The sequence below is a fragment of the Equus caballus genome, chromosome 25, assembly GCF_041296265.1.
Source record: "Equus caballus isolate H_3958 breed thoroughbred chromosome 25, TB-T2T, whole genome shotgun sequence".
In the NCBI taxonomy this organism is placed as follows: Eukaryota; Metazoa; Chordata; class Mammalia; order Perissodactyla; family Equidae; genus Equus; species Equus caballus.
Genome location: NC_091708.1, coordinates 36781842 through 36808992, shown reverse-complemented (window position 1 = coordinate 36808992; position 27151 = coordinate 36781842). Strand labels below are relative to the sequence as shown.

Here is a 27151-nt window from a genome sequence, read left to right as displayed (position 1 = left end):
TATGGCCCATATAGGACAGAAAGATTGGTTGGTTCTAGACTCAAGGGAAACCCTAGAGAGAGCTTTGGTCTATAAATGGATGCCGCTACCCTGTTGAGCAGAAGGGAGCTCTCTTCACATTCCTGTTAGTCCTCCCCTTGTGCATGTTGGAGAGATGAATGTACTTTGCTGGAGAGGAGCACAGGTTGCCCTCAGAGCTGGAGACCTGGACACTGCTGCTGCTGGGATTTAGGGAGAGTGTGCTATAGCCTTACTGAAGCATGTTACAAACTGCCAGGTACTACCAAGGGAGAGGCCTTGGTTAAATGGTTCTAAGAAGTTCTTCTCTCTACTTACAGGCCATCTATGCTTGGGGGAGAATGTTCCAAACAGAAATTGTACTTTTCTTAATGAATGGAAAAGTAGAGTCTTACTAATATCTTACCCAGACTTTTTCACTACTTTAGACTAAAAGTTTCTTTTGGTTTCCTAGGGCAAGTTGTGTATGTTTTCACTGAGATGATCATTGTGTTGTTACTTAGATCTTGGTGAAATAGTTGATTACCTAGTGACTAAAGCATTAAAGTGTTTTTAGATAGGCAGTATTAGGTGCTTTGATTTTTAATTTCATTTCAAAATTAAGGGGTTTTGAACAAAGGGTATACAGTTCTATGAATATAGATTTGTGTAACCACTGCTACAATCAAGATACAGAACAGTTTCATTAACTCTGCAAAACTCCCTCATGCTATTACTTTGTGGTTGTGCCCTCACCTTACTCCTAACCCCCTAGCAACCACTAATCTGTTCTCTGTTACTATAATTTTATCACTCCAACAGTTACATGAATGGGATCATACAGTATGTAACCTTTTGAAGCTGGCTTCTTTCACTCAGTATTATTGCCTTTGAGATTCATCCAAATTGTTACATGTATCAGTAGTTCATTCTTTTTTATTGATGAGTAGTATTCCTTTGTGTGTTTGTGATCCATTCACTTCTTGAAGGACATTTGAATTATTTCTAGTTTGGGGTGATTATGAATAGAGCTGTTATAAACATTCATGTACAAGTTTGTTTGTGAACCTAAGTTTTCATTTTTCTGTGGTAAAATACCTGAGTGGCCTTGACAAGTTATATGGTAAGTATATATTTAACTTTATAAGAACCTGCCAAAATGTTTTCCATAGTGGTTGTATCATTTTACATTCGCAGTTGCAATGTCTGAGAATTCTAGTTGCACTAGATTTTCACAATCACTTGGTATTGTCATTTTAAAATTTTAGCTAATCTAATATATAGTGGTATCTCATTTTTCTAATGACTAATGATGTTGAACATCTTTTCATGTGCTTCTTTGTCAGCCACATATCCTCATTAGTGAGGTGTCCAAGTCTTTTAATTTTTTAATTGGGATGTCTGCTTTTTTATTGTTGAATTTTGAGAGTTCTTTATGTATTCTGAATACAGGTCCTTTTTTGGATGAGTTTTCTTTACAAAAAGTTAAATGCCTGAAGATGGAAGGGGATACAATTTCTAGTTATTAAAGTGGTTTGTTTGTATTTCTAGGTAATTCTAAAATCATAGTTTATGCCTCAAACCTTTTAAAACTCTCAGCCTTTTTCTTTAATAGCCAAGCTGTGCTTTATGACACAGGGGGTTTCCTCATAATTCTGCACTGCCTTGTGGGATTTAGGGATGTTAAGCAATTGAATTGATGTATTGTGATTTAGCCCTCTGTAATCCTCTCCCTTGATACACATTGCTCTTTTGACAATGAGAACGGATTATTTCTTTTGTTTGGCTTAGTGAGTGGAGGAAGGGTAGAATTAGATGAGGTCAGAGAATTAAGCTAGGGCCTGATCATATAGGGCTCTATATAGGCCGTGGATTTTATGTCATGTGCAAGAGGAAATGATTAGAGTGTCTTGAGCAGAAGAATTTTTAGAGACCTCCCTGACTACTTTGTAGAATGGATTAGAAAATGGATTGTTGGGAGCCTATGAGAGGTAGGGAGACTATTAGTAGACTGAGTGGTCATCCAGGTGAGAGATGATGGTATCTTAAACTAGGGGTAGTAGTAGTAGAGATGGAGAGTAGATTTGAGATCTGTTTTGGAGGGAGAATTGATAGGGTTTGCTGATGATTTGGATGACGGAATATAAAAGAAAGTAAAGGAATTAAGTAATAACTCCTAGATTTGAGGCTTGGACAACTAATGGGTATCAGTTTCAGTTAGTAAGATAGGGAAGGTTACCCAAGAAATGTCTTGATATACAAGATAGAAGTAGAACATGGAATTTTATTTGACTTTGATAAGTTTGAGATGCCTGTTAGAAAGCCAAATAGAATGTTTTAAATACTCAGTTTAGATATAGAAGTCTGGAGATTTTTGGTTAAAATACACTTGGGGGAATTATCACAATATAGATGGAGGGCTGAAGTCATCTAAAGAGAGAATATTGGTAGACAAGAGGTTTAAGGATTGCATTGTGAAGCTATATAGGGATTCTGAGGGCTCATCTATATTCAGTTCTGATATTAAAATTCAGAAAGTTGCCTTGAACACCTTATCACTCATGATGATTCCACAGTATTCTCAATTTCTGCAAAGAGTCATCAATTTACTAGAATAGAAAGTTTGGTATGAACAGTCATGTGATCCAGAATAGCAGTCATTGAGTATTAGAGATATAGAGGTCATTTAAAGGTCAAATGAAATGCAGAGGCACCTTTAGTGTAGAAGTTAGCTGTGCAAACATGTGCAAGTTACTTTAATTCTCTGGACCTCAGTTTCTCCGTGTGTTAAGCGAGGATGAGGATCTAGTGTATGTATTTCTAAAACTGTCTCTGGCTCTGAAATTGAATGCATAATCCAGGACCAAATAATCAGAGAAGTCACAAGTGACTGAGATATGTAACAAACACATTAACCCTCAAAGTCGGTAATATCCTTATCAATGAAACCTTAAGTAGCAAAATCAACCTCTAATTGAGTGATGATGGAAGCACAAGATTTTAACAGGTGGAAGCTACACTAATGAAAGTCCCTGGGAGTCCCTTGGAATAAACCCAAAGACAATTTTGTGTATTCATACTTTCTTAAAGGAGATTTTGATAACTCTGGTTTAACTGTTTGGTGTAATTGCACTGGGTGTATTTTCACCTCTCTGATAGAGGCCTGTAAATTAAACTCAAATTCATGAAAAATACTTCTAAAAAGAGCTATGGCCCCTGGGTGGAGAAATAACAACAATAAAGTACAGCTGCGTTTGTTGATCCAATCTTCATTTCTAGTACTCTGCAATCCTTTAAATATTTTTCTCTCTTCATTCTCAAAACAGTCCTGTAAGATGAATAGTTTTATATTTATAGATGAGGAAACTAAAGCTCAGAGAGATTGCCGTACAGCTAAAATAGTGACTAGCTAGAATGCAAAGTTGGGGTTGCTTTTGCTTTTGAGTTTATAATCGTAGTAAAAATAAAACAAATTAAAAAAACATAAAGGGCAGTTTACTGCAAAAGCTCAATAAACAAGTTTTTGGTTCTCTAACCAAAGCAGTAATCTCCAAAACTCTAGGTAGATAAGAAGATGAGCAAGGCTGCTAAGGAGACCCAGATACGTGAAGCTACTAAAAGAAGGTGCTTTTCTGTACCTGACAGGGAGGCAAACGCAGTAGGCCCCAGGCTTGCAAGAGTTAGAGGCTCACTCAGGTGAACTACCACCCTTCTTCATAGGCACCCCGAACTTGAGAATAAATGGGGAACTTTCTCATATATCCTTAGTTAGTCCTCACAGGTACTTTTCAGGGGGAATCACTGTCCTCATTTTACTGATGGGTATCCGGCAACAAAATGGTGATGATATGATAATAGTGATAAGAATAGCTCACATTTATTGAGCATTTACTATGTGCCAGGAACTTTACATGTATCAACTCTGTTCTTAGCACTGAGCACATTACATGTATTAACTCAATCATCACAGAAACCTTGTGATGTAAGTACTATTGTTATCCCCATTTTACAGATGAGGGAACTGAGGCAATATAACCATACATTTAATAAATGTAAAAGCTGAGGTTTGGATCCATACAGTTTGACTTCATAACTCATCCTCTTAATCATTATACATATAATGATTTCATAATATATGTAAGTTAGGTCTTTATGCTGTGTACCTTAAACTTACACAGTGCCCTATGTCAGTTATATCTCAATGAAACTGGGGGGAAATTATAAATATATAAACATAACTACAACATTAAAAATAAAATATTTTTGATATTAAAAAAATCACTATGCTTGCTTTTTTTTTTTTGATATATAGAGAAATGACCAGCCTGAGATCACATGTATAGCTTAATCTTCACAATTTTGCATAAAAGCTGAAAGTACAGATGTGAAATGTGGGTTATGAGCTTCCATTGATGACCCAAAGCTAGGAGGGAAAGCTTACATCATCTTAATAGGCAGGAGCATCAGGGTGACCCAGACAAGGCAATAAACAAAGTCTTGCAGTCTTTGGCATCAAGGCCCAGCTTACCGTTACAGGATGTGAATGAGGCAGCTTAGCAGCAAAACATGAAAAAAGACTGAGGGGCCGGCCTGGTGTCGCAGCACTTAAGTTCTCACGTTCTGCTTCGGCGGCCCAGGGTTCCCCAGTTTGGATCCCGGGTGCAGACATGGCACTGCTTGGCAAGCCACGCTGTGGTGGGCGTCCCACATGTAAAGTAGAGGAAGATGGGCACGGATGTTAGCTCAGGGCCAGTCTTCCTCCGCAAAAAAAGAGGAGAATTGGCAGCAGATGTTAGCTCAGGGCTGATCTTCCTCAAAAGAAAAAAATAAGACTGAGAGGTTTGAGTTACCGTAAACTCAAGTCTGGAATAATATTAATCTTTTATCTTTTATGCAGTCATATAATATATACTTTCACGAATACATTACACCTGCCATAAAGGTGATAGAGCCAATTTGCATTCATTAAAAACATAGTATACAAAAGGGAGTAGGGAGAATAGACCACGTCTCTGATCTGTGCTCATCAAGTCACACTAGATTCTGAGCATCATATTTTCATATGATCCTTACAAGCAGGAACATGTCTAGAGGGGAAGGCAGATGACAGGTGGTGTGATAAGGGGACTAAAAAATTATATACTATGTGAGTCACTTGTTGGAACTAGTGGTATTGAACTCCAAAGGCTGTTAAACTCTTGGTGGAAAAAGGGAGTGAGTAGGCTTATTCAGGTTGGGCAGTGTCTACAGGTTGAATTAAGACCAGTATGTTTTTATTATAGGGAGTCATATTTAAGCCTCAGGAGCCGTAGTGACTACTCTTAACCCTTATGGAGCCTTGTGGTGTAGCACCTCAGTTTCACTTCATCCCCAGCCCTCATCATCACCACATGGATGAGCATCCTCTGCATCTAGAACAAGGCCATTTCACTGGTCATGTTCATAGTTCCAGTCTTGTCAGAAACTAGCAATCCCTGTGTCCTCATTACAAAATTTTGGGAACAGAGAATTTCATTGAACAAACTTGGGCCAGTGTCTTTTTCCCCATTCAGTTAGCAGTAGCCAGTATCTATCCCTGCTATAGTCGACTTGGCTAGCAGTATAAATGTAGTGCCTCACAGGCAGGTTGGCTGTTCTCAAAGAAAAGACAACTGGTGTGAGGTGAGCAGACAGCCCAAAAGATATCTATTACAGAGTCTGCTCACTCACCATACACTGCTCTCTGGCAGTCTCATGCATGCCTACAGGCTCCCTGCAAAAGACTCCCAAGTTAATCTAACTCCAGAATTGCATGTTTTAGCATTCACTGAGGACTCCCTCACCTCCCTCTGCCTCAGATACTGCACTCGGCACACCTAAAAGACATTTAAATACCTACAGCCAGCAAGCCTCTCTGCCTTTACTGTTCCCTCTGGCTGAAATTCTCTTTGACATATGTCTACTCTAAGGTCCAGTTCAGATGACACCTCTTCTAGATAATCTTTCCTTCTGCTTCCCCATAGCTCCAGAATCACTCACTTCTCTTGCCTACTATATCATCTCTTTCTAATTTTGTGTTGACTGCTCTTTATTGAAGTTATGAGATTGATGTCTTATCTCCTGCGCTATTGTGAGCTGCATGAAGGGCACAGAGGAGCCCTCAAATATTTACTCAGTGGATAAACGTTGAGAGATGATTTGAAGCAAGAAGTAATAATTATTAAATAGTGAATCATTATCTACTTTATATTTCCAACTTCAAAAATATTTATTTGTTTAGAACTATAGTGCATGCGTCCAAGCTATCTATTAATGAAATATCTGTATATTTATATTTTTTTCAGAGACTTCTCAGACTTAATCAACTCTTTTTTTCCTAGATGAACAAGATAATCCTTAAAAGTTGCCAGTAACAATCCAAATAGGATAAACCATAGATTTCTAGGTTCTTTTCTCTAATTGGAAAATGTAAATTTGCATGAATATGAAAATATTTTCATCACAAATAGGAACTTGATTCCTAATTCACATTCCCACATGTAAGAGATAAGAAGGAGCTAGGGACAGTGGTCTGCATTGTTATTTTCTTGCCCCTACCTGTTGAGGGCAAGCATTTTCCCTGGATTCATTTCCTGTGACTTCAGCTAGTTGTAATTTGTGAAGCATTTCGTTTTTGTTTCTAGGCCTAAGCAGTTAATGGCAGTAATATTTTGTGTCTTTTTCCCATCTTTAATTCAAGGACCTGTAAGGATAACTACCAAACATTTAGTCCATACCAATCTTGTGAATTGCTCACTTATTTTAATTCAACTAGTGTTGTTTTTAGAAATGTCCACTGATGAACTCCAGGTGTGGTCTCTGGAAATGGATTTTTATAGTGGTATGAGCAGTGGAGGAGGAGGAGTATATGAGTAGAGGAGAAATCCTGTGATTTTTACTTATATCTTTTTAAATTCTATGTTTGCAAGTGAAATTTTGAGGATACCTATTCCCAATTTCAATTCTGCCAGACCACTTGAGGCCTTTGTTTCAGATGGTGGCAACCTATGAAGCTGAGTAGAGTCAGTACTTAGAATGTGCTCCTGAGCAGGGCGTTGGAACCAGTAATCCAGTTGAAACAGATCCCTTTTGTTTTAAATACCCTTTAGCCAAGCAAATTCCAGATTGCCTTAGTTGTCAGTATAATTTTGGTTGAGTGAGCAGCTATACTCTCCGTTTCCTAAATCTGGCCTTTATCACAGTCTGAAAAGCAGGTTTTGATAAAAATCAGTTTCCAAATGTAATTGCGTAACCTGAGCCCTTGGAATGGGTAAAATGCCCTTCTTGGGGTGGGGGAAGGCAACAGCAGGGCTGAGTGGAGGTATGAGAATATGAGGTGTTTCAGTGATAGGCTTTGGTCTGTATTTAACCAAATTAAAGTGGAACTGGTTGCTAATATGCAGGAACTTAGTGCTCACTCACAGGTTGGTGAGAATACATCTAGTTAGTTCTTTGTTTCCAAGATTTTGTTGTGACTCCTGTTGTTTCTTTGGTTTAAATAAAACAAAACAAAACAAAAAAAATGGGGCCGGCACCTTGGCCCAGTGGTTAAGTTCATGTGCTCCACTTCAGCGGCCCAGAGTTTCGCTGGTTCGGATCCTGGGCGCAGACATGACACTGCTTATCAGGCCATGCTGAGGCGGCGTCCCACATAGCACAACCAGAGGCACTCACAACTAGGCTATACAACTATGTACTGGGGGGCTTTGGGGAGAAGAAGAAAAAAGCAGATTGGCAACAGATGTTAGCTCAGGTGCCAGTCTTTAAAAGAAAAGAAAAAGCCAGCAGCAGCACTGAGGTTCAATTTTGATACATACCATCCTTTTCTTCCTGCACCCCTCTCTCCTGGAGGTAGTTTGGTGTAATGGGAACTCTGTCTTTGGAAAAGTAGTAAGGTTGGAAGTCAGCACGGTCACTGACTCACTATTTGACTTTGGGCAAATTGCAAGTACTTCTCTTCTTAATAAAAATAAAACACGTAAGAAAAATTAAAATATTGAACTTTTAAAAATTTTCATGGAAGTTTTTATTTTGAAAGTATGTCTGGATTACAGTTAATTCTCTTAAAAAGCTTTGTTATGTTTATCTTCTTTAAATGCGTATGAATCTCTCCTAGTTAAATAAACATCTGCTTAAATCTGTTGCTTCTTCCTACAAAATGTTTCTCTGTCACTCTTTTTTTTTTAAAGATTTTTTTTATTTTTTCCTTTTTCTCCCCAAAGCCCCCCAGTACATAGTTGTATATTCTTCGTTGTGGATCCTTCTAGTTGTGGCATGTGGGACGCTGCCTCAGCGTGGTCTGATGAGCAGTGCCATGTCCGCGCCCAGGATTCGAACTAACGAAACACTGGGCCACCTGCAGCGGAGCGCGCGAACTTAACCGCTCGGCCACGGGGCCAGCCCCTCTCTGTCACTCTTGAATGGAGTGATACTACTCAATAAAATACTGCTTACTTTATTTCTTTACCTGTCACCTATTTTTAACTCAGTATGATTTTTGTTCTAAGTAGTTCACTGAAACTGTTCTCGGTAGTGACTTTTGAATTTTTTCTTATTCCTCACACTTTTTGACTGGTGTTGCATTTGACAATGCTCTCTTTTTTGCGAAATCCTTATCTTTCTCATAATCATGGGTTTATATTCCACCTATTTCTTCCTTGATCATGTCACCTCACTTTCCTTCCCTGACCTCTTACCTACCTTGCCCTCTCTCTGTCTCAGCTTTAACCTGCTCCTGCTTCTCCACACATCCCCTTCCTCCTTGGAGTTCTAATCTGTTGCCATAGCTTCAGCTCTTCCATATTTTGATGATTCCCAAATTCTTCATTCTACCCTTACCCATTGTCGCCTAAATAACTACCTTTGGAATATTTCTGCTTCATTCGCCCATCATCCTTTCTTAAACTAATGCCTTTGATTTTGTACCTCATTCAGCTTTTGCTTTCCTCTTTTCTATTAGTGATACCGCATTTCTCACAGCCACGTTGGTTTAGAACCTTGAGTTCATTTTTTGACACTTTCCTCTCCCTCCCTCTGGAATTGAGTCAGTTAACAAGCCCTCTCTAAGCTCCCTAAGCTTTCTTTTCACTTCCATTCAGCCAGTCTTTAACATTCCTGTTACCTAGATGCCCGTGTCATCCATCTTGTTGCAACCTGCACATCATTGTGAGATTAATATTCTTAAAATACTGCCTTGATCCAGACAGAGTTCTATTTAAAGATCTCAGTAGCCTTTTATCAGTAGAATACAATCTATTGCAATCTATTCCAAACCAGTTTTCTAGACTTCTCTGGCCGTTCCACTATAAGATCTCTGTACTGAACTATAATATCCTATGCAGTTACTCACACACACCTTATATTTGTTTTCCTTCCTTTTACCATTGCTAGTATTTCCCTTTCCTAAAGTGCCCTGCTATCTTTCATTTTCAACCTTTTTATTTTAAAGATTTTATTTTTTTTCCTTTTTCTCCCCAAAGCCCCCCGGTACATAGTTGTATATTCTTCGTTGTGGGTCCTTTTAGTTGTGGCATGTGGGACGCTGCCTCAGCGTGGTTTGATGAGCAGTGCCGTGTCCGTGCCGAGGATTCGAACCAACGAAACACTGGGCCGCCTGCAGCGGAGTGCGCGAACTTAACCACTCGGCCACGGGGCCAGCCCCCATTTTCAACCTTTTTATTGTGAAATATAACACTTAGATAAAAGTACATAAAACACAGTTTTATAGCTTAATGAATTAATATAAAGTAAGCACCCCCAAGTCAAGAAGTAGAATGTTGCCAGGATCCAAAAGCTCCTTTCTACCCCAGTACTCTCCTCACTATATGTCTCTTTCCCCTCTGTGCCTGTTTTTTATTGTTCTTGTTTTAACTTACTTAATAAAAATAGAATCCTACAATATGTATCCTTTTTTTCTTTCTTTTATCCAATGTTGTTTGTACGAATCATCCATGTTGTTGCAGTAGTTCAAATATCTTTACTGCTGTATAGTATTCCATTGTATGAATTATACTGTTTATAGTTATGTTGATGAATATTTGGGTTATTTTTAATTTGGGGCTTTTACAAAGCGTGTTGATATGAACATCTTTGGATTTGTCTCCCAGTACACCTGCACATGCATTTCTGTTGGGTATACCTAGATATTTCTTCAACTTTGATAATGACACACTGTTTTCCCTAGACATTGTACCAATAAACACTTCTACCAAGGGTACGTACATGAAAGGTAGTTTTTCTAAACTGCCTCCCTAACTTGAAGTCTTTTTTTTTTTTTTAGCCATTTTAAGGAATATGTAATAGTGTATCATGGTTTTAATTTGCATGTCCTTGATTACTAATAGAATTGAACATGTTTTCATAAGTTTATTGATTATGCGGATATCCTCCTTTGTGAAATGCCTGTTCAAGTCTCTTACCTCGTTTTCTACTGGGTTCTTTTTTCTTATTGGTGTATAGACATTTTGTATATTTTGGATATGAGCTCTTTGTAGGTTGTATGTGTTCATATATCTTCTCCCACACTGTGGCTTGCTTGCCTTTTCACTTTCTTAAAGTTCTTTATTTTAATGTAGTCCAATTTTATTGTTTTCCTTTATAATTAGTGCTTTTCATGGCTTGTTTTAAAAATCCTTTCCTAACCCAAGATTATGAAGATATTATCTTCTTTATTATCTTCTGAAAGGCACATTATTTTCCTTTTGACATTTGGATTTTCAGTCTACTTGGAATTAAATATTTTGCATGATGTGAGGTAGGATCAAGTTTCTTTTTTTTTCCATATAGATATCTTATTGTCCCAGCACTGTCACCTTTATCAAAAATTAAATGTCCATATATACATGGTTATTTTGTAGGATTCTCCATCCAGTTCCTTTGGTCTATTTGTATATCCTTGAGCCAGTAAAACATATCTTAATTACTTTCGCTTTCAGTGAATACTGATACATGGTAATCATCTTCTTGTTTTTCTTAAGTATCTCTGCTATTTTTATTCTTTTGCGTTTCCAAATACATTTTAGAATCAGCTCAAGTTATGTACACATTCACACACACACATATACACACACACATACCCACAGAGTTAGGATTTTGAATGGGATTTTACCGAAATAGATCTTTACAGTAATAACTCTTCCAGTCTGTTAGCATGGTGTATCTCTCTGTTTACTTACGTCTTCCTCAATTTATCTTAGAAATATTTTATATTAAATAAGTGTATTATAGTTTCTTCATAGAGATCTTATATGTCTTTATTAGATTGCATCCTAGCTGTTTTATAATTCTTGCTGCTATTGTAAATGGGCATCTTTTAAAAATTTCATTTAAACGGGGGCTGGCCCCGTGGCCGAGTGGTTAAGTTTGCGCGCTCTGCTACAGGCGGACCAGTGTTTCGTTGGTTCGAATCATGGACGCAGACATGGCACTGCTCATCAGACCACGCTGAGGCAGTGTCCCACATACCACATCTAGAAGGACCCTCAATGAAGAATATACAACTATGTACCAGAGGGGCTTTGGGGAGAAAAAGGAAAAAAATAAAAAATCTTAAAAAAAAAAATTCATTTAAACGGAAATATGGTTAGTTTTTGTATATTTCTTATTTTATGGCACTGGCTAGAACCTCCAGGACAATGTTGATTGAAGGTGTTGATAATGGGCGATCCTTGTCTTACTTCCAATCTCATAAGAAAAGCTTTTTTTAAGCATTTCACCGTTACATTTCATTAGATAACTTTATCATATTACTTAAGTTTTTTTCCTATTCCTAGTTTGCTAAGAGTTGAATAATAATAATAATGTTCTATCAAAGCCTTTTCTTTTTTTTGTATTAAAGCACTATTTATTGCTTTTGTTTAAGATGGGTTTTTTAAATTTTTTATTTTATTTATTTATTTATTTATTTTTGAGGAAGATTAGCCCTGAGCTAACTGCTGCCAATCCTCTTTTCACTGCGGAAGACTGGCCCTGAGCTAACATCCATGCCCGTCTTCCTCTACTTTATACGTGGGGCACCTACCCCAGCATGGCCTGCCAAGCGGTGCCATGTCCGCACCTGGGATCTGAACCGGCGAACCCTGGGCTGCCGAAGTGGAACATGCACACTTAACTGCTGCGCCACTGGGCCGGCCCCAAGATGGCTTTTTTAAGACACAAAATTCTTCCCAGGATGTTTCATAAAATTGCAAATTTTTATTAGGTTCTCATTTTACAGAAAACCTATCTTTATTTTTTTATTGCAGCAACATTGGATTATAGCATTATATAGCTTTCAGATGTGCATCGTAATATATTTTGAATTCTCTATAGATTACATCATGTTCACCACCCAAAAGCTAACTATAGTCGTCACCTCACATGTGAGCCTAATCACCCCCTTTGCCATCCCTCATACCCCCTTCCACCATGGTAACCGCCCGTCCAATCTCAGTTGGTATGTGTGTGTTTGTCATTGTTTTTATCTTCTACTTATGAGTGAGATCATATGGTATTTGACTTTATCCCTCGGACTTATTTCACTCAGCATAATATCCTCAGGGTCCATCCATGTTGTCACAAATGGCAAGATTTCATCATTTCTTATGCCTGAGTAGTATTCCATTGTGTATATATATACCACATCTTTATCTCTTTGTCCCTTGATGGGCACCTAGGTTGCTTCCAAGTCTTGGCTATTGTGAATAATGCTGCAATGAACATAGGGCTGCAAGTATCTTTATGCCTTTGTAAGAAAACCTATCTTTAATAACAACAGCACAACTAACATTTATTGTGTATTTACTGTATTAGTCATTGTATTAAACAGTATAATATACTGAGCAAGTTCTCAGATCGTGGTGCAAAATTGTCTGCTTAGAATCCTGGCTCTGCTGCCTACTAGCTATGGTGACCCTGGGTATAGTATTTCTTACTCTACATGTGCCTCAGTTTTTTCATCTGCAAAATGAAGATAATAGTAGTAATTACTACATAGAATGGTGAGGAATGAGTGAATTATTAGATGTGATACATATAGAAACAGAACTTGTTACTTAATAAGCACCAGGTACATGTTAGCTACTATTATGGTTTACCTATATCATTTATTCCTTAGTAACTCCATGTGGTGAGTACTATTGTTATCTCTATTTTACAATTGATAGTGAGACTTAGAGAACTGAGACATGTGCCCACAGTTACAAAGCTAGGAAGTAGCTGGAATTCATACCCAGTGTGTCCATCAATCCAGTGTATTTCAAACTTTTTACACTTCGACCCCTATAGTACATTGTGATTCCGTACTCCACCACACACGTACACACAGACACACAAATGCACACACTTTAATTGAAAGAAAGGTTTCGTAGTATTTTACCCTTACTACATGTAATTCACTTTGAAACTGTATTTTCTATTTCATTTCTTCTAAAAATGCTAGTCATGATGCTACAGATTATTATTTGTAATTTGGAAAACACTGCACTAAGCCATATAATTTATTCATTTATTGTTCAGTCATTCGTTTAACAAATTGAGCATCTTTTCTGTAGCAGTCATGGTGCCAGATGTTACTGTTAATGTCTTTAATTGAGACTTGATCTGTAATGTAACCTTAGTTAGGTGTAACTAAGGGGTCCTGTCACTCTTATAAAACAAGAATCTAGATAGCTTTGTTTTCATTTACTTACTGTTCCTGCTAAATGATGTAGAGATGGGAATATCCATTTATTTGAGCAGTCACATGTCAATGGTGCTCTAAAGAGACACCTGGCTCAAATTGTTATTAATCTTCTAAGCCAACCATATCAGCTGTTTTATTCATCATTTTCATTATTTGCTTTGAGTTTGAGATTTCTGCCTCTGAAAATTAATCTGTGTCCGTAGACACTCTAACTGAGTTCTGCATCTGCCCTTATCTATCTCAGCAGAACTGTTAAAATTTGAGGAAATGAAATTTAATATGATAATTCCTGTTACCTGCAGTAGAACAATTTCTGATTTAACAAAAAATAAGCTCATTCTCAAGGTTTGGAAGACTGTGGCAAACACAAGCATGTTACCTTTTTTCTAATAATGTTCATGTATAGGTACATTTATTTATCATGAATAAGCAGCAAGCTCCTTTTAGAACATTTTGCAGGAACAATATTGTGGGCAGATCATGACTCTTTTACATATAGAGGGTAGGACATAACCTGATATTATATCTGTGGATATTTCTGTATAACTCATCTTGATAGTCTTGCTGAAGCTTAGTAAACTATATTGGCTATTTTAGAAAGGAATGAGATTCTTTTCAGAGGTATCCCAAGTTGGAGAGAGGTTTCCAGATCCAAATTTAAGACATGACTTTATATGACATTGTTTCTTCTGCCTGTACCCTCCTCTACTTTCATTTGTCTGACTGGTAGTCATACTACAGAACTCACCTTCTCTAGGAAATCTGTCATTACCTTCCCCTGCCACCAGACAGACTGAATACTACTCCTCTGTGCTGGTGTAATTCTTTTACAAGTTTTTTAGGTTAAAAAAAAGAAAAAAGACAATTAAGCAACAGTATTGTCTAGTACTTTAGAGTTTGCAAAGCTATTTTATTCTGATACAGACCACAAGGAAGGTAAGGTTCCATGTCATTTATAGGTAATCTGTTAACTCATTGATTTCTCACAACAGTTCTTTGAAGAAGGTGATATTATCCACATATTATAGACTAGAAACTGAGGTACCACTGCAGAGCTTAAGAAACTTTCCAAAGTCACACAGGTAGCAAGTGACAGAGCCTAGGTTTGAACCCAAGGAATTTGACTCTAGAGTCCAAGTTCTTAATCTCTATGTTCTACTGCCTCTGCTCAAGAAATTTGTAGAGCTGACATCTTACAGCTGCATCTGCAGAGCTCTTTCCTTTCCATCTCTGGAGTTGAGACTTACCTTGCCATTGGACTTGGGATCAACTCTACCTCCCCACCCAAGCCTGTTCCCTTTACTGCCAGGCAGTTCTGTTCGCCTAATCCCAGTCTCCTCAGGTAAAGTTTAAAGTTCTTAAAACCTGTCTGAGTTTCCACCCTCCTCTCTTCTCTTACTCTTCGGGAGGGGAACAAGAGAGGAGGATTCTAATAGTTTTTACTGTAATGTTTGATTTTTTCCCTTTATTCATCAATTTTCAGAATAATGAATTGGTGTCCTAGCAACCTCCAGTAGTAACTGAGATTTTTCTTTTTAATATTATTATGAATGCATTGATTTTCATATTTGAAGTGTTTTAATTCATTTCCGTAGTTATTCTTTTTTTTTGAGGAAGATTAGCCCTGAGCTAACTGCTGCCATTCCTCCTCTTTTTGCTGAAGAAGACTGGCCCTGAGCTAACGTCTGTGCCCATCTTCCTCTACTTTGTATGTGGGTTGCCTACCACAGCATGGCGTGCCAAACGGTGCCATGTACACACCTGGGACCTGAACCGGCAAACCCCAGGCCGCTGAAGCGGAGCGTGCACACTTAACCGCTGTGGCGCTGGGCCAGCCCCTGTAATTATTCTTTTTGATGCATACATTGCTCCATTTCAGGCCAATGGGATGCTTTTTTATGTTGTTTCCTGTATCCTTTCGACATGATCCCATTATTAGTTTTGGGTGGCACAGCAAGACTCATGCTGTATATATTCTGCCTCAAACCTGGAATCAACCATTTCTCTAAGAAGTCCTGGCCCCTGTTCATAGGAAATGATATTTTTAAAGTTTTTAAAGCAGCAGTACTAGTACTTGATCTTCTCCTACTACTAGTACTTTACCTAGTACTCCAGATCAAGACAAACATTCAGTTTCTCTGGTAAATTAGTTAAGAGTCTTCTCTCTCTCACACTATTTTTTACCCATTGCTCCTTTTGTAGATAGCAAACTGCCTTGTTCAGAGTTCCAAATACCTATCATTTTTCAAACTCTCAGCTTTTCATCAACTCCTCTGTCTCTTATTTTACTGACTTATGAGCACTATACTTACTATGAGCCATAGTCTCCACTTTGAAGTACTTATTTGCCTGATTTTATTGCCGTTATATTGTAAGTAGAATGATACAGATTAAGAACATTGAATTAATAGATTAAGAGTGCTGAATTAGGAAGTGTTTTGAACATTTCCTTTGTGTTAGGCTTACCAGTCACAGAATGTAGATGTAATGAATCTGGAATTTCAGTGAGGCATGTGACACCGTTGTTTGTGATATCTTTATGTGTAAGAGAGAAATGCAGGCCAGACTAGAGTGTCTGGCCTAATTAAGAGACAAAACTAGTTGAACAACTATTTCAAAATGCTAATGGTTAAGTCAGATTGGAGAAGGGGCTCCAACAGCTTGCCTGAAGGCCACATTCTGTTTAATATTGTTTTAAGGATGGAAATGAAAATAATCGAATATTGACCATGCATGGAGAAAACAAGGTGGAGAGAGAAATAACTAACATACTTGGTAGCAGGACTGGATCCCCAAAGATTTGAATAAATCAGAATGACGTATAGAACTTATTATATAAAGATAGCAAGGACGAATATCATGTCCTACCCTTGGGTTCAACATTCACCTCCCCAAGAATGGAATAAGAAAGACCTGGGTTAATGGTGTATGTGATAAATACTTCGGGTTTTAGATATCTGTGAACTAGATAGGAATAAAATGTAGGGGGAATTAGAAATATGGCAGTCTTAGAATTGGAGGGTCTTGAATTCTAATTTCACTTCCACTCCTGACTGGCTATGTAACCAAGATTAAATTTCTTTGCCTCTTTAAGCTTGAGTTGTCCCATTATAAAATGTATAGCATTTTTATAGCATCAGTAATTATAAAATACCATGTTTTTACTGGTGTTGATAGCTGCAGAAACATATAAGCAAAGATAATTGAATCTTAAATTATATTAAGAAAAACACACCGCTTAGTTCTGGATACTTTGTTTTAAAGAGATTTTAATACTATATAATTCATTAAGAATAAGAAATGGGAGAAGAAAAAATTCACAGTTGGGAACCCCATTTATCGTTAAATCTCTGAGTGGTTGGTGTATGAACTAGGTTGGATTATACATTTATTTTTTACCCATGAGCACATAACTCAGGGCAATGGGGAAAGCTTCAGGTCAACAGAGTTTGGCTCAGTGTAAAGAAAAGCTTTTGAACCATTAAAACTATCTAAAATGGAATGAATGGAATGAAGTACCTTATTGAGTCACTAGAGATGTGCAAGTAGAGTGTGGGGCAACCCCATGTCTTGGAATATTTAGAGGGAACTCATGCCTCAGGTAAAGGATCTGTTCAAGGCAATGTCTTAAGGCACTTTCTAACTCTAAGACTCCAGGTTCTGTAATATGGGGACAGTGATACCTTTCGTAGTTATTGTGATGAATAAATAAAACTACATGTAAAAACTTCTTGAACGTTGCATGGTACACAGTTGGTACACACTGAACGTTGTTTGTTGTATCTGTAAGATAAGACTAATCCTTGTCCTGGCCTGGTGCAAATGAGATAATGGACATAAACATGCATTGAATACTTTTCAAGTCTTTTATAAGAATAGGAGGTGCAGAAATCTATATCTGACATCTGGCTGGGCACCATTAGGTCCATTTTCCTTCAGTTTGTTTGTTTACGAAGGGAGACGTTGGCTTTTTAGCTTTTGGGGTTTTTTTGTCCAAGTAGGGAAGGGCCTGACTTACCTGTGAATAGAATGGGTAGATTTGCCTTTCTGTGGCCACAGAATATGATGGTTAGTTGTATAGAGTTTAGGGGTTCCAGCTGTAGCTCCCTTTCTTACTAGCTGAATGACTGTTGGAAAGTGATTATCACCTCATGAGCTTCAGTTTCCTCATATGTAAAATAAGGGTACCTCATTTAGGTTTGTTGTGATGATTCAGCACAATAATGTATGTTAAGTGGTTAGCATGGAGCCTGGCACCCAAGTGCTCAGTTAGCAGTAGCTTCTCCTGTTACTATGATCTTTCTCCACGTGCTACGAGAGAAGTTTGCCAAATGCTTCTTGGAAGGGCTACAAGCTTCATCAGGAGAGGGCCTTTCTCTTGTAGCTTTGAAAAACTTCCTTCTGAATTAATTCGTGGTCTGTGGCATAGACCAGTGCTGTTTATAGAAACAGAACGTGGCAGTAAGAATAGATACGGCCAGACCAAGAACCAGTCATAAGACTCCAGGGGAATCTAGTCTCTTCGTGCCCATCAGTGGAGAAATATTCCCCTTTTGTCTTTAATCTTGGTGTGGCCTTTTTAACTCTCATGAAAAAAAACAAGCAGTATTAAAGACGTGAGCAGATTCCTAACAGGTCTGTATTTGATTGTTGTTCACTGGGTCCTTTGTTCTGGATTCAGAAGCTGCAGAGGATGCCATATGAATGCTTTATGAAGAGGTTATTGAACTCCATTTCTGATATTGGCAGATTAGGGTCAGCCACTTCCTAAATGGACAAGTTACTTAACTTTTTTTTGAGATCTCCATTTTCTCACTTACAAAATGGTGATAACAGTGGTACCCACCTTTGGGATTATGAGAATTACACAACACAACCAAACCAAAAGCACAGTGCCTAGTTATGGTAGGTACTCAGTGAAATCATATCCATGAAGAAAGGAAGGGTGTGATTCTTGTAGATATTGATTATAACTATTTTTAAGTTTCCTCTAGTAGAGTGCTGGTTTATATTTTAATGTGTATAAATATAATAGCACATTCAAGGTTATAATTTAAAATGAGAAAATTTAGGTTCCTCTGTAACCAATCATGATTTCCCAACAGTGTTCCACGCTCTATTTCCAAGCCCTTTGAGCAGCTCAAGCCTAGCACTCTGGGAATCCCAAATCACACATAGTGCTATTGTTGTGCCATTCATTTTGCCTATTTGATTTTTTCTAGTATAGTTTTTGTTTTGTTCCTTTTTTTTTTTTTTTGAGGAAGATCAGCCCTGAGCTAACATCTGCCAGTCCTCCTCTTTTTGCTGAGGAAGACTAGCCCTGAGCTAACATTCGCGCCCATCTTCCTCTACTTTATTTGTGGGACGCCTACCACAGCGTGGCTTGATAAGCGGTGCCATGTCCACACCTGGGATCCGAACCGGCGGACCTCAGGCCACCAAAGCGGAATGTGTGCACTTAATCTCTGTGCCAGCAGGCCGGCCCCCTGTAGTGTAGTTTTTTAATTTGCTGCTGTAACTTTGTTCTAATGTTTACCTTGAGCTCCTTTGCATTTTGAAAAGGAAAAGGAATGCTTTATTACACCGGAGCCATTTTTATAGGGTATCTTAGCCATATTTCTTTTAGTTAGAAATAACAGAAACTCATTTAAGTTAAGAAAGAAAAAAAAGATTGTATTACAAGAACATGAGAGCGTCAATTTGTCACAGTTTGTCAGTTTTCCCACAGTTGGGAAGTGCTTCCAAGCCTTAGAAAGGCTTAGAAAGGTCTGTAACTAGAGACTGTAGAGTCCTCAAGAACCTAGGCAATTCCTCCTTCAATATCTGTCTTTCTCTGTTTCCCTAGCTGTGTGGTTTCATATCTCTGCTTCTCTCTGCATACCTGCTATTTGCTGTGTGACTTTGGGCAACAGTCTTAATAAATGTTTCCCAGTATGAAAAAAATATATATGTGTTAGTTTCCTGTGCTGCTGTTGAAAATTACCACAAACTGGGTGGCTTAAAACAACAGAAATTACTCTTTCACAGTTCTCAAAGTCCAAAAGCATTGGATTGGATTGGATTGAAAGTGTGGTCAGAGCCGTCCTTCTTCCAGTGGCTCCAGGGGAGAATCCGTTCCTTGCCTCTTCCAGCTTGTAGTGGCTGCTGGTATTCCTTGGCTTATGGCCAACTTCTGCCTCTGTCTTCACATTACCTTCACTGTGTTTTTGTGTGTATGTGTTTGTGTGTTCTCCTCTTCTGTCTATATCACATGTCCCTCTGCTTCTCTTATAAAGACATGTGTAATCGCAAGTAGGCCCCACCCTTATAGTCCAGAAAAATCTCCCCAACTCAAGACCCTTAATTTGATCATATCCGCAAAAAGACCCTTTTCCTTACAAGATAACATTTATAGGTTTCAGGGAGTAGGACCTGATAATCTTTTGGTGGCTATTATCCAGCCTACTACAAATGGAGTCATAAAGACATATCTCAAAGTTGGCATATAATAAAGGCTCCATAAATGCTGTAGGCTTCTTCCTTCTCTGCATCTCTCATACATATTCTACCATGCCCCTCCTTTAACATTGCCTTCAAATGCTTTTCTTTTTGATGAATGTCACTATCATATTATTGTGGATCTGTTAGGATATAATGATAAAAATAATAGCTATCATTTATTAAATGTCTTGTAGCCCAAGCACTGTGCTGAGTACTTTAACCATGGTATATAGGTACCATTATAATCCCCATTTTACAGATGAGAGAAACTAGACTCTCATAGGTGAGTAACTTAATTTTCCCAGTTTCATCCAGCTCTAGTAGGTGTCAGAATTGGGGTTTAAATAAGGATCTCTCTAATTCTAAGGGCTGTGTTCTTAATCATTATACCTTACCTGTTACTCAGGAGTAAGGTTCACGTCTCTGTTTTCCTCCCTTAGCCTCTAGTCAAAACCTTTCCTGGAGATTTCTTGCACCTGCTAGCAAGGTATGACATCACAGTTCACCAGGGCACTTTTTCTTTGGCAGTTGCTTAGTCCTGAGTGAGTAGGAATTTGAGGGAAGAGGAAGTGGAGAGCTATATTCCAGCCTGAATTTCCTCTTTGACGAGCTTGTTTGTTGCTAGGCAGTGAGTTCCTTGACTATGCAGATCATGATGATTTATTACTGAATACCTAGTACCTACCACAGGGCCTGGACACAGAGTTCTGATCAAATGTAAGCTTCACTCCACCAGGGACTTGTATTCACTGTTGTACCCCTGCCTTACAACAGTGCCTAGAGGAGAATAGTTGCTCAATATATGTCTGTTGGATGGATGGATGGATGGATGGATGGATGGCTCAGCCGGGCATGGTTAAAGCTTCTTCACTTGTTAACAATTACAACTACCATTTTTGGGGAATAAACCATGCGCTGGGCACTTACATACATTGTAATCCTTACCACCTTCCTACAGGGTAGAATTGATGAGTTGTGGCTGAAGAAGGTAAGGAGAAGGAGGAATCAAAGATATCTCACGGATTTTTGACTTGGATACTGGTCCAAGTGATGATGAAACTCAGGGGTAGGAGCATGAGTTCTTTTTTAGATAGACTGTTTGTGTTTGTGGTATCTGCAGGTAGATACAGGGGTCTGTTCCTACGACAAGGGCTCTAAAGATGCCCCCTGTTTGCCACTTAGCCTGGAGAAGGTGATGTTCTTGATCTACCCAGAACAAACTTGCTTGTTTTAGAACTGCAGGCTTAACGCTGTTATTTCCTCTGTATTCTAACTTGAATATATTCAGTTTCTGTTCCAGATGATCGAGCTGAACAACGAACCTGTCTCATTTGTGGGGACCGCGCCACAGGCTTGCACTATGGAATCATCTCCTGTGAGGGCTGCAAAGGATTTTTCAAGCGGAGCATTTGCAACAAGCGGGTATATCGGTGCAGCCGTGACAAGAACTGTGTCATGTCTCGGAAGCAGAGGAACAGGTGCCAGTACTGTCGCCTGCTCAAGTGCCTCCAGATGGGGATGAACCGGAAGGGTGAGTGGTGATTATGACTCTACTATCTACCCTTTATCCATCACTTTACCTATAGTGTCAACTATTAAGCCTTGGAGTTAATCATTTCCCAAGCCTGCACTATATGCCAGGCCTTGTATTCTGTACTCATAACCCAAAAATGAATCTGGCACAGTTCCTGCCTACAGGGATCTCCCAGACCAGGTGGGGAGAAAGACTGGTGAGATGTTAAGGATTCTGTGAGAATGAATGCACAGGCTCTAAGTGGCAAGATCTCAATTAACAATTAAGGCCTAAATGGGATTAATATTCTATAAGAGATGGGAAGGATCTGAAGGAGGAGAGAGAAAGTAATGGCACAGATGGGAAGATGTGGGAAAAACTTACTTGATAGGAGTTGGTGACATACTGGGTATTGGGCAGCACCAGAAGTTGAAGTTGAAGGTTTGGATTAATAGTAATGGCCCTACCAGGAAAAAAGTCAGGCTAGAAGACTAGGTGGAGGAAGATGTTAGCCTTGGCAAGGCTGAGATTGAGCTACCTAAGCAGGACACACACAGATGTCTACCAAGGAAGTTGGATATATAGGATTGTTACTGAGGTGAAAAGTCCTATCTGCAAGTAGAAGTTTGTGGAGCTGTTGGCATAGCAGTGGTAAAGTTTGTTAGTGGGTAGAAATCGCCCAAAGAGAAAACTTGGACACAGAAGAGAAGAGAGCCAATGTCAGAACTCTAGTAATATTCTCATGGAGGGTGGAGAGTAGTGCAATGTAGTTCAGTAGAAAGAATAGAGGCTCTGGAGGCAGAGGTTGGTGACAGACTAGCTCTGTGACCTTGGGCAGTGCGCTTTATGTCTCGGATGCTCAATTATCTCGCCTTTAAAATGGTATGATAATACTTACCTTTCAGAGTTCTCCAGAGGATTAAACACGACATTGTCTATAAAATATCCAACGAGGTATTAGAGGTTCGTAGTAGTAGTGTGCGGGGTAGGGGTTAATTAGATTTAGTGAACTGTTCAAATTGTTTTTGTAGCATTAACGAAGGCAGACATCCAGATATACTGCAGACTGGTATTTTTGTGTGTGGGATAAGAAGAATCTTTTGAAAACTTGCCCATTATGAAGAAAGGTAAGAGAGATATAGAAGGGCATTTAGATAAATTTAGGTCATTTATAATTTATTTATAATACTAATATTTATTGAGCACTATGTGTACCAGAAACTCTCATGCACTTATCTATGCATTATTTATGCAACTTATCTGTGCAACTCCTATGCATTCTATGTGTTATTTCTATGCATTATCTTATTGAAGACACATAACAACTCTATTATTAACTATTACCCTCAGCTTATAGATGCAGCTTAGGGAGGTAAAATGACTTACCAGTAGTTAGTTTAGTGGTAGTTATCTTGACAGTTAATAGTTATTAAATTGTAATTTGTTGTTAAGCAGAGCTTGTAAGCTTGTACCTAACCACATGGATAATATGCTGCTCCACATGTCTACCATATGGCATAGCTATTTGCATGTTGGAATGCCCTATGTCTACTGGATGATAAACTCCTATAATGGGGCATTTAAACTGTTACCAGCTTTGTCCCCTGTCTATGTTTCTAACCTCATCTTCTGTCCAGAACTTACTTACTATGCCCCAAGCGTGACTTGCGCTGTCCTGCCTGTGCTCAGGTTCTTTCCTCTACCTAGAAATCCTCTCCCTTCCCCACTATCAGTTTCCTCTTACAGAAATCTTTCCCAGCCACCAATACCAAACAAGTATTGTCTTGAAGAAAGAGTCTGTGGTCATCCTCCCACCTTCATCTGATTTGGTTTTGGTCTCCAGTTTTGTCATCTCCTTTTGTTGCTCTCACTGTGAGTATTTTATCAAAGCATATTTATGAGTTGCCTTCTTGACTACTCTCTCTGATGAATTATCCTGCTTATTCAGTTGGAGTATGAGATTCTGAGGCTTTCAGCCAAACTTGCCTATTTCAGGGGAGAAGCTTAATGTCATAACCTCTCTTACTATAGCCAGGAGAAGATGACACAGTGGAGTGTGAGGGATGGGGAGCTGCCTTCCTAGGTCATTTTGCATGCAGAGCAGGCAGGCTGTTGCCTGGTGAAGGCTACCTCTTAGAGAGAACCCTGCCACCTCCTGGTTGGTGCTGAAAAAGCAGAATTAAATCTGCAGTTGCCATTGGAGTATTTTTGGGGTGAAGGAACTGTTTTGTATGGAATCATGGTATTTGACACATAATTTTAAGAATTTGTCAAAGCCTATAGAACTATACACCACAAAAGAAGTGAATTTTACTTAATTTTTAAAAAACCAACCAGTATGTGGGGGGAAAAGATAGAATTCAGACCGTGACAAATGAATTGATATTACGAATAAATCACAGAGCCACACTAAAGGGAATGGGGAAGAAAGGAGTTGACCTTAAAAAACAGTGTTTTGACTATATACTGTAAGGCTGAAGACAAAAAGAACTGTACATAAACAAAGTATTCTAGTTTGTAAATTTGTTTCTCTCAAGGTTATGGGTTAGGAATTCTGTCACTATTTTATTTGCGTACTAGGATTGAACAGACAACTAAATATGTGGTAGATAATGAGAGTCAGGTTTCCCATATCAGAGAAAGAAGTTATAAATCAGGAAAGGAGAAGGCTAGAACGAAACCTCTGGTACAAGATTAGAATAAGAGGTATCAATATGGACTCATGTTTATATAGATAGATAAAAGATATGGATGTGTGTAGATACATGAGTAGGTATACATACATATGTTTTCTAGGTCTAGTCATTGGGAGGGGCTAGAAGCAGTGACACCCCAATGGCAACAAGCACACCTAGCGCCCAGATCTTGGTTTCTAAATATCAGTAAAAGGAATCAGGACTCTGTGGAGAACTGATTGATTCACGGGCTGAGGCAGGGAAAATATAAGATGAGAGAGGAGCATCTTGTGGTGCCAGAAAGTTAGAATGTACTATATTAAAAAAAGAAAGAAAGAAAGAAAGGAAGGGGTGGGGAGAGGAAGCATATCAAAAGGGCACAGAAGCCAACCTGAAAGAGCTCCAGTGGCCAAAGTTGGAACAACTTGGGCAACAAAGTAACTATGTATAGGTTATAATCCAAAGAATAAAATATCCATGAGTTCATACAGATAGAACTAACTGAATAAATAAACAGAGGAGTGGGGGCCAGCCTGGTGGCGCAGTGGTTAAGTTCATACATTCCGCTTCAGCAGCCTGGGGTTCGCTGGTTCGGATCCTGGATGCAGACCTGCGCACTGCTTGTCAAACCATGCTGTGGCAGGTGTCTCACATGTAAAGCAGAGGAAGATGGGCAGAGACGTTAGCTCAGGGCCAGTCTTCCTCAGCAAAAAGAGGAGCATTGGCAGCAGATGTTAGCTCAGGGCTATTCTTCTTCTTCAAAAAAAAAAATAATAATAATAAACAAACAGAGGAGTGACAGTTCTTCCTAATAGAAGAATTCTAATTAATAAATATAGAAGGAAGGAGGGAAATAGAAAATCACCGTTAGAACGCCACAGTAATAATTACTGCAGGTAAGATCCACTGATGGATGCTGAAATAAGAGAGCATAGGTTTAAAAAGGGACAGAATATTTGCATAGTCTCAGAATATTTAATAATTACAAAGGAAAAAATATTAAGCTTCAATGGAGAGTTCTGACAGATACCACTTTAGCCAAGCAATCAAGGTTAACATCACCAGTGTGTTTACACTGACGTCATGTACCCTCGATATTATACACTAAGAAGAGCACACATCTACATCTACACATTTACATACACACGGATGGATTCAGTCCCAGTCTAATCATGAGAAAACAGACAAGCCCAAATTGAGAGACATTCTTCAAAATAACTGGCATTCTACAAAATGCTCTCCAAAAGTGTCAAGGTCATGAAAGACAAGGAAGGGCTAAGAAACTGTCGCAGCTTGGAGGAGACTACAGAGACACGACAACTACATGCAATATAGGATCCTAGACTGGATTCTGGAATGGAAAAATGGCATCAGTGGAACTGCAGAAATCTGAATGAAGTCTGTACTTTGGTTAATAGTATTGTCCCAAAGTTAATTTCTTAGTTTTAATGAATAGTCTGTGGTTATGTAAGACATTAACAGAAGAGAAAGCTGGGTGTAGAGTTTATGGGAATTCTCTACTATTTTTGCAACTCTTCAAGTCAAAATTTAAAAACTTAGCTGTTAAAAAAAAAATGCAGCTGCCACGTATGAGCCAGCCCTCTGTTGTCCCCCATCTTGGACATAGATATCTTTTCAGACCTGGAAGTTGGCTGGTCAGGAAATTAATTAGCAAGGCAGTGAGGGAGATTTAAAAAAGGGTGGTAAGTGGAGGCTGGGCTCACCTCCACAACAATGAGAGTGAAATATATACAGTGTTGTATCTGCCAGTGATAAATCTTTGTTCTGTACCTGTGAGCTGAAGCAAAGACATGTGAGCTGTCAGTATTGGAAATAGAAGTGTCTGAAGACTGTCATTGACCCTGGACTAGCAGAGGAGGAATTTAAGGATTTTTAGGACTTGAAATTAGGTTGAAAGAGAGCTCCCAGACAGCAGCAGCATGCATCTACCTCTGACGTTGGCTGTATATGTTTCTCACTCCAAATCACAGCAGGCTCGTAAAGAAGACTGTGTTGCTTCCATTTTAAAGATGAAGTTATTAAAGCTCCCCAAAGTAGAGAGTGGAACCTTGGTTTTTTAACTCCTGTGTTCAGAGAAAAGAGGCTGGGGAGAGGAGAGGATTCATTACTGGATACCTACTTTATATGCCAGGCTCTATGCTTGATGCTTTAGCTATATTATTTTATATGTAATCCTCACAGTACCCCATTAGACAGGTTCCGATAGCCCCTCTTTATTCTTCAGTAAACTGAGTTTCAGAGAGGTGAACAAACTTGTCTGTAACTACACAGACTAGGCAGAAACAGGATTTAGACTCACGCTTGTCTAATTCTGAAGTGTATCATTTAAGGATACCAAGAATGATGTCTGCTTTAAAAGTGAACTTCCTGTCAACCATTCAGTTACTACAAGAACTGAGTTTTATGCTTGGAGCCCTCACCTTTTGAGGCAACCAACCCTGCCCAAGGATTTTCTAGATTCCTAATGTCAATTTTTTTTGAAGCAAGTATATTATAGCAAAGCTTGCTCTCACATGATGCCATTAGCCTATACTCTGTTGTTAACATTCCCCCCTCCAAATCACCCTCCACAGCGGCCATCACAAGGATTTTTCAAAAAAGCCAACCTGACCATGTCCCTCCCCTGCATTCCATCTTATCCTCCAGCTCCTCTGCTGAAGTCTGTACTCTTAGCCCGGCATTCAAGGCTCTCTGTGATCTGCCCCCACTTGGCCTCCCCAGCCTCATATCTTACTACTCTTCGCACACACATGCTTCAGCCAGATTGAACCGCTAGAAAATTCCCAC

General features: G+C 38.8%; 1 protein-coding gene across 7 annotated transcripts in view; it reads left to right on the top strand.

Annotated features, from left to right (window-relative positions):
- The window catches only part of NR6A1 (nuclear receptor subfamily 6 group A member 1), a 215035-nt gene that overhangs the window by 164873 nt on the left and 23011 nt on the right, over nucleotides 1-27151 (top strand). For 6 of the 7 annotated variants that reach the window (XM_023628841.2, XM_023628842.2, XM_070251764.1 and 3 more), the window contains one exon: nucleotides 21444-21686. In XM_023628841.2, the coding sequence (XP_023484609.1) occupies nucleotides 21444-21686 (243 nt within the window). Of the gene's footprint in view, nucleotides 1-21443; nucleotides 21687-22699; nucleotides 22796-23414; nucleotides 23541-27151 lie in introns of those variants that run through there. The other variant, XM_005605779.3, reaches the window with a different exon arrangement.